The sequence below is a fragment of the Vigna unguiculata genome, chromosome 1 (genome assembly GCF_037176805.1).
Source record: "Vigna unguiculata cultivar grain cowpea cultivar isolate G323 ecotype 2 chromosome 1, ASM3717680v1, whole genome shotgun sequence".
Taxonomy (NCBI): Eukaryota; Viridiplantae; Streptophyta; class Magnoliopsida; order Fabales; family Fabaceae; genus Vigna; species Vigna unguiculata.
Window position 1 is genome coordinate 2,523,469 of NC_140792.1, and position 12,202 is coordinate 2,535,670.

The following is a 12,202-nucleotide window of genomic DNA, read 5'->3' on the forward strand; positions in this document are numbered from 1 at the left end:
CTTAAATTGAATGTTTCGGTATCATCTATAACAATATATAAAGAGATTATCTTTTTCTTGTCCACATCTCAAAATATCAATTTTACTATTAAAAATATAATTATTTATTATTATTTTTAAAATTGACCGTTATTTTTACAAACTTTTTTTCTTTATTTATCAACAATTATTCTCTCATCTTTTCTTATATATTTCACTTTATTTTTAATAAATATGATTTTATTTTATATATTAACTTAATAACATTATATTATAATCACATATTAATGCAATATCACGCATATTTAAAAAATACTATACTCGCGATGCTACTTGTTAATAAAGTATTTTCTATGCTAACTTAAAAATTGAATTATTTTTTCCGTCACTCAAGTGTTCTTTGAATCATACTCAAATAAAGCTAAAATATTCGATGGTGAAAATTGAAATTTCCATGTGAGAAACAATAACCTAGTTTGAGTCAAGAAAAGAAACGCATGTTGTTCTTTTAGAATGTTTTAGTGAAGGTTGTTGTTTCTTATGTGGGTTAGGTACCTATTCCACATTTGTCAAATGTTATATTGTTGCCTAACCCACCATAAATCTAAAATTCTTTGAATCACTTTCACAACTTTTTATTCAAAACTTTGCCTTAAACAAATGTTGTGGTCAAAACCTTTTTTTTTATCAATAATAACCTAATAAGACTATAAAGAAACAATTATGCTAAGTCAAATATATTTTAAAACAAGAACTAAATCATGCTTCGTCAAACACATTTTAAAACATTAAAAATAGAAAAACAGTTGTAACATAAGGTAATTAATATTAGTTAAAACAAAGACAAAAATGCATTTTTTACTTTTTCTTCTTTTTCTAGATAACCTTATATTCGTTGTCCAACAATTGCTGTTTAGAAAAAAAAAAATTGAAGAAAAAAATCAATTTATTCTTTCAATTTTGAGTTGAGTGCGTTACTTTTGGTACTTTTGGAAGAAATAGATGATGGATAAAGTTCATGGTTTATTTAAAAATAGATAATGGGAACTGAAACACGAAAGTTTAGGTTAAATTACAATAAATATGAATAAGATGATATAATTAAACTTTATAATCACGTTAGATTAATTAGTAACATAATGTCATTAATAAACAAAATTAATCTTTAATAAGTGAATTAGAAGAAACTGACAATGAAAGAAGTTAAATTATAATAACTCTGCAAGTTGATATACTCCTTCAGAATGGTATGAACATTCTTAACTTTTAAATTTGCATTTATTTTTTTCTGTTTGATTTTTTATATGGAACATTTAGGGCAGTTCAAATATGAATAGTGTTCATGTAGCTGCTGAAAAAGTTTAATTAGAAGTTTTTATTAAAAGAAATTAAAGTTAAATGCATTTTTTTTTTTGTGAATTATTGTATATGAGTCATTTTGTTGGTTTAGTAATTGTGAAGTGTTTGTTGTTTGGTAATGTGATGTGATGAATGTAGCTTTTGTGATAATGTAACATAAAATAAAAGAATAATTTTTAATGTAACATATGAAAATAAGAGAATAAATTTTCAAAACATTAAAAATAAAATTATAAATTACTATCCTGAATTCTACGACAATCTATAACAATATATAAAGAAGATTCTCTCTTTTATGTCTACATTTCATAACACTAATTATACCTTTTACAATATAATTATTTATTAATTTTTAAAAAATTAACTATTACTTTTACCTATTTTGTATAAAATTGTTTATTTCTTTTTCTTCTTTATTCATCAACAATTATTCTCTCTATTCATTTTATTATATTTTTAACAAATATACATTTATTTTATATATTAACTTAATATCACCTACTAATATAATATCATTTATATTTAAAATATATGTGCACACAGGTGCTACAATAACGCCTATGTTTACACTAGTGTCTCTAATGATTTTTTTTTTAATATATACAATACAAGTTATATTACACACACAGGTAATATTATTAATAATTATGGATATATCAATACATAAATTAAAAAAAAATACAAATATATTAAATATAAAAAAGAATATATTAAAATCATGTTAGCTAAGAATATATGATTTAATTTGTATATTTCTGTTGCTAAAATTTATATTTATCATATACTTTAAATTAACCCTTTTCTATAATATATTTATATAACATATAATATTTTTATATTCCTACAAAATTATATTAATGTATGCTAATTTGTATTCTTTAAATTAATATTTTATTTATCAATGTAATGTTATTATTTTAGTATGCCCTAAAGTCTTCCAATCCTTTAAGAATAGGACTAAAAGTATTTTATAAATATTATTCTTTTCATATTAATTAGTTTAACTAAGGTAGATTTATTAATAATTTATCAATTAACTAATTAGTAAAGTTAATATTATTCATTTCGATCAATAATTTATTAAAATTATTAATGAAATGATTATAATTTAATTACTAATATTTATTAATTATTAAAATATTGACTAATTACATTTTAGTACAATGAACCTTTTTTTAACATTTTACTAATATTTGCAAATTTAAATAAAAAATTATTAAATTATATATTTAATAATTACAATTTAAATAAAAAATATTATTTAGTTTTTTAAAATATATTAAGAAACTGAAAGAGGAAAATATATACAATGGGAATTTTAGTTTTTTTTTTATATTAGAAAGAAAAATTACATTTTAACACCCACATGATAACTTAATTTTAGTAATGTAATAATATATATCAATATTTCAATTTGAAAAATAGAAAATATATTATTAAAATATTAATACAATTGAGGTGTGAAGACATCAATGTTTTATTAGATAAATATTTTCCTAAAATATTGTCCCCTAACTTTTTAATACTAACAATTTTCATGTGGTTCTATAGCCATGGGTAACCTTTTAAAAAAATCACTTAGGAAAATGATAAATTTTTAAAATATATAAGGAAAGTTAATAAGAAGTATGAGGTTTATAATCTGAAGGTTATTGAATAGTAAAGTTAATAAACATAAATTTATATACCATTTCCTTATCCTCAAATTCTTATCCATTTTCAATCAGAAAAGCGAATAACTTCCCTTTCTTTCATTTATTCCATACAGAAAAGAAAGTTTTCAAATTCAGATTTTTGATAATCTTTAAGGTGTTCAAGTTTTCCTTTTCTTTGATATTGTCGTTACACTGCACTTTGAATTTTGTACTTTGAATTTTGTCTTTTTCAATAAGAAAATTATATTTTGATTCTCATCTTATATTTTTCAAAATAATTTAGTGTGAAATATCGATTAATTGGTATTTTTATTTAAAAAGATCAACTTCAAAAACTAAATCAGATCGGAAAGTACAAAATGAAAGTCAGATCGTGGAAATTAAAATATCATTTTTCCCTTCTCAATTGCTGATACACATGTTAAACTGGTTTTAGCAGTCAATGGAAACACACTTAGCACAAAATGTTTGGCAGTTGGTAAACAAGCACAAAAGCACCTGAAAATAACGAACTCAAATTTCATATTTTTCTTCAACAAATAACCATTGATTCAAAATTCTGGTAACACCCCAGTATTCATTTCTTCTCACTCTCAACAAATTTTTCTTCTTTCTTACAATCAATGCTCAATCTTTCTCTCTCCACAAAACCAGCTCTAACTTCCCTATAAATATATATATAACTCTTCCTTTGCCATTTATCACAACACAAACCTCAAAAACAACCTTTTCTTACCTTGCTGTTTTGCCACAGAAAAAAAAAAAAACACACATCACACGACAATGTCTCCACAAAGTGTTGCAGTTGTTTCACTTTTCATCACCATGTTTGTCTCATCTGGGGTGTGTTTTGGCTCTTTCCTAGAAGACACATACCATTTAACTAATTATCAGCATTTCTCTGTCAAACCAAACAATGAACATTTCGGAAACATCATGAGAAGGGCTTATGGATCCAATCCTTCTACAGGGTCTCAGAGAATGATCAGTGTTGATGACTATGGAGCCAAAGCTAATGATGGAAGAGATGACACTAAGGTAATTGATTAACGTTACGATTATTAAACTGTGTTTAACTCCATTGTTCAGTTACCAATCTTTCTCTTTCCTTAGGCATTTGAGAAGGCATGGAACGAGGCATGTTCTTCTGGGGGTGTTCTTGTTGTCCCACAAGCAAAAATCTATCATTTGAAGCCAATAACTTTTTCAGGACCATGCCAACCAAACACTGCCTTCAGGGTGAGATTAATTAACATTTTCAAGCCATGATTAGTTAGAGATTAGGTGATTTTTTCTCTTTCCCCACAATTTTGCTTCATCGTGTTGCTCAGGTCTATGGATCAATCAGAGCTTGGCCTCATATATCAGCATATGGAAAACAAAGACTACTCTGGATCATGTTTCAAAATCTCACCAATCTCAGAGTTGATGGTGGTGGCACCATCAATGGAAATGGCAGAAAATGGTGGCAGAACTCTTGCAAAACCAATGAAAACCTTGTAAGTTGTTCAATTTCACTGTATTTGACTCAAACTCTTGAACCATTCACATTGCTTTTACATTATTTTGCAGTAAAAAACACTTCTGCAGAACTAACGTTGAATCTGTTAACATTTGTATTCTGCAAAACTGATTAAAAATGATGTATTATACCAGAATCATCAAAATCAGATTGTTTCTGTTATACATTATATCTTAAATCAATGAGTAGTACAGATCCGTGTGATGTTAACTGAGTCAGATTTCTTGTGATTTTCAATACTGAACATGAGTTTTTTTTTTTGTCTCCTTGTGTTTCACAGCCATGCAGACATGCTCCAACTGTAAGTTAATGTTCTTCTTTGTACCATGATGTTTCATTTTACGTGCAACAATTAATGCACACATGGCTCTGTTTGCATCGCATACTAAATTTTTTCCTTGAACTTTGTTGCACAGGCTGTGACATTCTATGGATGCAACAACCTGAGAGTGACAAACCTGAGGTTCAAAAATGCGCAACAAATGCATGTAAGGTTTCAAAAGTGCAACAATGTCACTGCTTCGAATCTGATCCTGAGAGCACCAGGGAACAGCCCCAACACTGATGGAATTCACGTCACAGAGACAACAAATATTATGATAAGCAATAGCTCCATTGGGACAGGTGAAAACCAAAATCAACAACACAAAATTAGAAAGAAAAACAAAAAAAACACGAATTTTAGATTTTCTGATATGCTTTTTTTCTCACTGTTTTATTGAAGGTGATGACTGCATCTCAATAGTGAGTGGGTCCGAGAATGTTCGAGTCATAGATGTTACGTGTGGACCTGGGCATGGAATCAGGTTTGTAATCTGTTGGAACAAATTATGTTGGTGAATCTTAATACATAGTATCAATGAGATCAAGGAGTGGGTATAAAGCATATATAATATTACAAAGAATTCAACTTCAGAAAAATGTATATATAAAATGGAACTTGTGGTACGTGGCATTAATTTTTTCGTGGCAAAGACTAAGACTAAGTGGACCGAGTCATAGTCGAATCGTAACGTTTTGACCGTTATGCATTTAAGTAAAAAGAGTTGCTCTGACCAATGACTATAGTTTTTAGTCCAGTGGTAGACGCTCAATGTAACAGAAGTAATAGTATAACAATATATAAAAAATGAACTTTTTTCAATTTTCATTGATTTTGGGTTTATGATGATGGTGCAGCATTGGAAGCTTAGGGGCTGGTAACTCAGAAGCTCAAGTGTCCAATGTGTTAGTGAACAGAGCCACCATAACAGGAACCACTAATGGAGTTAGAATAAAGACTTGGCAGGTATATAGTATAAAGTTTCTGACTTTGCTTCTGAAAACTACAATTCAACTTACCCACATAAATTAATTTAAGATTTCTACAAAGTTCAAAGAAAATCTTCAAGAAAAATTGGTAAATCTTCACAATTGAGAACACATTGCCAAATTTTAGGCACAATAAGACTATAACAATTTGGAAGTTGACCAATTGGTGCATGGTCAAATTCCCACTTTGTTTAGCTTAATTTTGAGCTACCATGAGTTTTTTTGGTTCTAAGTTGTAACTCACCCAAAGTTGACATGAAATGTTTCAACCAACAAAGTTTGGCAAGTTTACACACACTCCACCAATTCTTAACCTTCTTTTCACAAGTCAACATCATTTTCTTTTTCAAAAGCTGTGTAGTTCAACTTTCTTTGATCCTTCCTCTTAACTAATCTCAACCAACTTTTTCTTTTTCTTTTTGTTTTTGTTTTCTTAACTAAGATTATGATTTGTGTTTAACCAATGATATCTTACATAATCTTTCTTTGTATCACAACACAGGGGGGTTCTGGATATGCGACTAACATAAAATTTCAGAACATAGCAATGCGAAATGTGACAAATCCCATAATTGTAGATCAAAACTACTGTGACCAGGAGAAGCCATGCAAACAGAAGGTGAGTTTCTCAAGAGAGAAAGTGTTTGTATCAACAATGATACTATGAGTCTACGACTCTATTTTTTTTATTCTCATCTTTTATTTCTTGACGTGATTTAGTGTGAACCATTGATTAATGTACTAGTGTCTTTTTCTCTGAAAGAATTAATGATTCACATTATATCATGCTAGAAAATAAAGGATGAGAGTAAAAAAATGGGAATCATGATATAATTTTTCTTGTATTAATTAAATAATCAAGATTGGTGAAATTTTCAGGTCTCAGCTGTGCAACTGAGTAACATTGTGTACGAAAACATAAGAGGAACAAGTGCTTCAGAAGTGGCAATAAAGTTTGAGTGCAGCAAAACTTTCCCATGCAAAGGAATATATTTGCAAGATGTGATGTTAACAGCACAGGACCATGGTGCCTCTAAAACCATTGCTACATGTCAAAATGTTAGATATGTTAATAGGGGAAATTTTTTTCCTTCATGCTCTAATTGATTATTATCACATTAGAAGGGTAGTGAGGAATAGTTATCAGAATTTGTAAATTCGTATATATACCATTCTCTTGCTTCAATAAATTTTACCACTTGGTTTTCTATTATTCAACTTCATCTAATTTAATCTTATAAAAGGATTTCAAATTCAACATATTTTAAATTTTGTAGAAATTGTCATTTTTCAACTCAAACATTTAGTAATAATAGTCTTGTTTCGTAGTATAATAATTTATTAAAAAAATGTTGAGCACAATAACATCATGGCATATGAAATTTATAAAAATACTAATAATTCATGGTAATTTAATAATAAGAGTAAAAAATAATAATAGTTAATAATAGAAAATATGACATTATAAAAATTAAACATAACAATAAAATTTTACATTAAAAACCTAAAAGTTGATATAAGAAAATTTATAATATTTAAAAATTTATAATCACGGTTGTGAATGATATGAAATTAAAAAAAATATTAATATAAAAAACAAAAGAATTTGGGACAATGTTGGACAACTAATTTCCTAGAAGCAAGAATCTTTTTACATAATTTTGAACCTTTAGTTTTATATATCATGAAAATATTTTATTTTTGGTGGTGCATGAGAACATATTGTTAATTTAACAAGATTGTGTCTACCATAGGGGAGATTCAATCATGAACTTTGTTTGGTAAAAGTGTATTTTTTTTTTAATATAATCATGAGTTGCTAAATACTTTTAAAAGTGAAATTTAGGATGTTACTTCAAACATTGTGTCTCTCTTTCTCATATCAAACTTGTCTCATGTTTCTTTCTATAATAACACAGATAAAAAGTGATACAATATAATGTTTGCTACATTGAACCAAAGCAATGTAAATACTCAAACTCTCTTTGATTCTAATTAAAACCCCCAACATTTTCTCTTATTGTTTTGTTGCCACGTATTTATTTTGTGAACTAGAGATTAATTTAACTCGTATCGTTGTTGGTCCAAAATATTTTATAAATAATAATAAGGATTAAAAGTTTCAAATTAGTTGTTACAACATGTGAATGGTGGATGCTTAACTAGGCCAACTCATCACTTTCTACATTTTTCTCTTCTAAATTATTGAATTGTTAATATAAGATCGCATAATTATATATTTACCTTCTCAATACAATTCTTTTAACTTGCAAAAGTGTTGGAAGAAAAAAAAAAACACAGTAAAAAAGAACAAGTGTTAGAAGAGAAAAAATGGTTAAGGAAAACACATTCTGAAAATGAGACTTGCGTTTATTGAACCAATTAGAACTTGAATGGAAAACAATAGGGGTTGACAATAAATCGACACCAGTATAATAAAGGAAGAGATAAGTACCACAACTTTCTAAAAACCAAAGCTAAGGTTGTTGATCCTTGCTTTTGACCCTTTTGGTTATTTGAACAAACTCATCTCTCACTAAAACAATATTTCATTAATAATCAATTTTAATGAAGTGGTCAGTTACTATAATAACTATTTACATACCAGTTTATCAAATAAAAAATTATTAATTATTAAATTAGTCACTATTAAGAATAATAATTTATAATTTATCTCTAAATTAATTTTAAATTTAGTTATTAAAGAAAATTGGTTACTGAACATTAGCTACTAAAGAAATTAGTTACCTAAATTTTTACTAGCAAAAAAATTAGTTTCTAAACTAGACTCTAATTAATTAGTGACAAATTTAACAACCAGTTATAACTTTTTATTTATAATAATAAATATTTTAATAATCTATAATTTTTTATTTTGCAAATTGTTATATAAATTGGTATTGTAGTGATTAATCATATTTAGTTACTGATTCTTAATAAAAATTTTCTTGAAGTGAGTGCCAGTCACCAGCACTAATTAACCCATGTACTAAAAATAATATTTCGAAGAATTAAAAGATTAATAAATGAAATCTTTTAGGAGTAACAAGAAAAAGAAAAGAAAAAGTTTGAAGTATGCTCTCATTGGGTTCCACCGTTTTTCTTATGTGTTTTTGTATTAAATTTCCAAACATCCAACTTTGGTTATTTTTACTTTCTTCTTTCATTTTCCCCCTCTTTTTGTAGCAGCGATCTTATTCTTGTAAAGACCCACTGATATTTTAACTCCACAATTTTTTTTTGGAAAATTACCTCTTTACAATTTTTTTTTGACAAATTTAACAAGTTTCCAAAAATAGAATTAAAACAGATTAAATTTTTATTTTTTAATTAAAATAAAATAATAAAATAATAGTTTTTATTTGAATAGAAAACTTTGTCAAAAACTTTGTTAACCTATTATAACTCAATTTTTCTAATATTATTTTACACTATCCCTCTTTATTATTCATGTCCTATCTTTTTGAAAAGTACAAAAATTAATTTTTATTAAGATATTTTACTTTTATAAAAGTTGTCAAATGATCGTTAAATATTATTAAAAAAAAATCTTTTTCCTTCTTTTTTACTCAGCTCAGTTTGTTTCACAACCATTCAAGGTGGCTCCAACTGTAGGTTAATTAATTGTTTTTTTTTTTGAGACACGAACTTTTACACTCGAAAATGCTATAAAATAGGTCACTTATTTTCATTTCCTGCATAAAAAAAATAATTCTAATAAAAGTACTATAAGTGATCACCCTACAAACTTTATAAATTCTGTATTAATTATAAATAGATATATTTTATTTGAACTCTCTCACCTATTTCAATTTCAAATCTCTATTGTAATTTTTCCTCAATGAAAATAATTTTTTAACAACTAAATTTTGACAATTTTTTTTATAGTTTGATGTGTCATCTTTTAAATAATCTTCATTTTTCATTTTCTCATTTTTTTCATATTTCTAAACCAATTAGAAAATAATATCTGAAGTTATAAAATAATTTCTCAAGTTAAAAGAAAAAATTATCAAAATTTGATTATCAAAATATCATTATTCTTTTAAAAATTACAAAGCATTTCAAAGTGTGAACAACAGTCTATAATCAAACCTTTAACCACAATAATGCAAGCCCCACCAAGCTGAACAAAACAAATTCATTCCTATATATATGTGTAAAGATGGAGATAGTTGCAGTTCCAAGCTTTTTCTTCTCTAGCAGATAAAACTGTTACTTTTGGTCTTTGGTTTCTCTCTTTCACACACACTTGTACTTTTGTTCTGTGATTACATTGTAAGAATGGAAGCAGAAAGAAAGGTATCTTCAGAAAATGAAGAACCAAGCAGGTTCAAAAGAATATGCGTTTTCTGTGGTAGCAGAACTGGATACAAGTCTGCATTCAGTGATGCAGCTCTTGAGCTTGGCAAATTCATGGTATTTTCTATTATTCTACTTTCATGAGTTTTGCATGCTCTTCTTTACTTTGTTTTTATTAGGTTTATAGAGTGGGTTTTATTGGGGTTGAGAATAAACACCAATGAGATCTAAACCTAATCATATAAATTATTAACATTACTCTCAACACAAAATTTTAAGACAATGGGTTAATAGGTCTTCCTTTTTCATTTTTAGCCAATATAGAACTTACACTCATACTTGAATTCCTAACCGTTTTTTGGTTTGTGATGATGAAAGGTTGAGAGGAAAATTGATCTGGTTTATGGAGGAGGAAGCTTAGGACTAATGGGTTTGATCTCTCAGACTGTGCTGAATGGAGGTTGCCATGTTCTTGGGTATACTTTTATAAATACATTAGATTAGATGTTAATTAACATTATTAATATAGTTTCGTTTATGAATTCATAGACTTTAACCGTTTGTGTTGTATTTGTCAGAGTGATTCCAGAAACTCTATTGCCTCGTGAGGTACCATTTTTTATCTTCATAATTTTATAATTATATAATTTTTCCACGTTAAACCATAAGATTGAATTAAATTTAAAGTTAACTTCTTAACACGGTTTAAATCCGACTTTTAAATAGGTGTCTGGAGAGACCTTTGGAGAAGTGAAAAGAGTTGCAGACATGCATGAAAGGAAGTCAACCATGTTTGAACATGCAGATGCATTCATAGCACTTCCTGGTATGTTAAATAAAGGTATGAAATTGCAGTGTGAAGTCTGGGATTTGAAAGATAATAAAAGTTGAAGTTTTCAGGAGGCTATGGAACCATGGAAGAAGTGGTAGAAGTGATAGCCTGGTCTCAACTGGGAATACATGACAAACCAGTATGATTATTGTTTATGTGATCAAAGTATTTTATTCTATTGTTGGTAATTTTGATTTGAAATTTGTATACACAGGTGGGGTTGTTTAATGTGGAAGGATATTTCAATAGCTTGTTGAGGTTATTTGATAAGGGAGTGGAAGATGGATTCATACAAAACTCTGCAAGCCAAATTGTGCTCATAGCAGACACAGCTCAAGAACTCATCAAGAAAATGGAGGTACGATACACATGACTTCTAAAATCTCCATAAAAGCAATTTACTTTTGAAGAGGATAATGTTTGTGCTGTTTATTTACTTTTGTTTGTGACAGGAAGCAAATAAATCTTGAAGAGAGAAGCAATTATGAGAGTGGGGAATCCTTAGGATCCTAAATCTTCATCATCAATCATTGTCAAAAATAAAATTGTATGCATAATTCAGTTTAGTTCCTTTTTTGTGAGAAGAAAATGACTGAAGATCCTTTCATGAGCATATCCAACATATATGTCTAACATCATCACTGTTTTGAATCATACTAAATCTTATCCAACTTAATTATCTTTTTTTTAATGGATATATAAAACCTGATATGTTTGTGGAACCATTCTTTTAGAAATATACTGGTTTAAAAAAATATCTATTATTTAGAACATGTTTTGTAAGGTGTTATTTAAAAAAGATAAACTCCGTGATAATTTATAGTTATCTTAAGACCACTTAATTCAATGTAGTTATTTAAAGTGAGTCATTTTGTTCGGAAATTATTTCTAGTTTAAAAATTATTATAAATTTTAATCAATTTTGGACTACATAAAAGAAGTTCAGATTAGTTCTGGCTATCTTTGTAAATAGGTATTCTGTATTTATGAAAAAGGTGAAAATATTTTAACAAAATTGATTCAAGTATGATATTTATTATTGATTTTAATACTAATGCAATAACCTTATTAAATTTGTGGGTAATTGTAGAATTCAGTAACATCTCATTGGGAACGGTCATGTAAAATATATGTTGAAGACATAGAGTACACAATAATAAAATATGATTTTAATCTAACATCACATTTATTTTAAAATCATAATTAAATAAGTTTATAGGTTGTTTTTTTTATATAATGTTT

General features: G+C 27.3%; 2 protein-coding genes across 2 annotated transcripts; both read left to right on the forward strand.

The window, feature by feature from the left end:
• Positions 1–3,594: 3,594 nt before the first annotated feature.
• QRT2 (Pectin lyase-like superfamily protein) lies at positions 3,595–6,991 on the forward strand. Its single transcript, XM_028067191.2, has 9 exons — positions 3,595–4,031; positions 4,107–4,232; positions 4,325–4,492; positions 4,796–4,816; positions 4,932–5,139; positions 5,240–5,321; positions 5,695–5,803; positions 6,329–6,445; positions 6,706–6,991. Exons 1-9 carry the CDS (start codon positions 3,777–3,779, stop codon positions 6,931–6,933), a joined length of 1,314 nt encoding a protein of 437 aa, XP_027922992.1. The 5' UTR covers positions 3,595–3,776; the 3' UTR covers positions 6,934–6,991.
• Positions 6,992–10,020: 3,029 nt separating this feature from the next.
• On the forward strand, positions 10,021–11,641 carry LOC114180903 (cytokinin riboside 5'-monophosphate phosphoribohydrolase LOG1-like). Its single transcript, XM_028067201.2, has 7 exons — positions 10,021–10,245; positions 10,507–10,604; positions 10,707–10,737; positions 10,855–10,954; positions 11,029–11,099; positions 11,175–11,318; positions 11,413–11,641. The coding sequence occupies exons 1-7, from the start codon at positions 10,111–10,113 to the stop codon at positions 11,428–11,430; spliced, it is 597 nt and encodes a 198-aa protein (XP_027923002.2). The 5' UTR covers positions 10,021–10,110; the 3' UTR covers positions 11,431–11,641.
• The last annotated feature ends 561 nt before the right edge of the window (positions 11,642–12,202 follow it).

What these genes read in the sequence shown, in the direction of transcription:
- QRT2 (XM_028067191.2), top strand. Translation starts at nt 3,777, where the DNA reads ATGTCTCCACAAAGTGTTGCAGTTGTTTCACTTTTCATCACCATGTTT. An exon ending in GCAAAACCAATGAAAACCTT is followed by an intron (nt 4,493 to 4,795) that starts GTAAGTTGTTCA and finishes TGTGTTTCACAG; the next exon opens with CCATGCAGACATGCTCCAAC. An exon ending in CATGCAGACATGCTCCAACT is followed by an intron (nt 4,817 to 4,931) that starts GTAAGTTAATGT and finishes TTTGTTGCACAG; the next exon opens with GCTGTGACATTCTATGGATG.
- LOC114180903 (XM_028067201.2), top strand. Translation starts at nt 10,111, where the DNA reads ATGGAAGCAGAAAGAAAGGTATCTTCAGAAAATGAAGAACCAAGCAGG. An exon ending in TGCATTCATAGCACTTCCTG is followed by an intron (nt 10,955 to 11,028) that starts GTATGTTAAATA and finishes TGAAGTTTTCAG; the next exon opens with GAGGCTATGGAACCATGGAA. An exon ending in TGGGAATACATGACAAACCA is followed by an intron (nt 11,100 to 11,174) that starts GTATGATTATTG and finishes TTGTATACACAG; the next exon opens with GTGGGGTTGTTTAATGTGGA.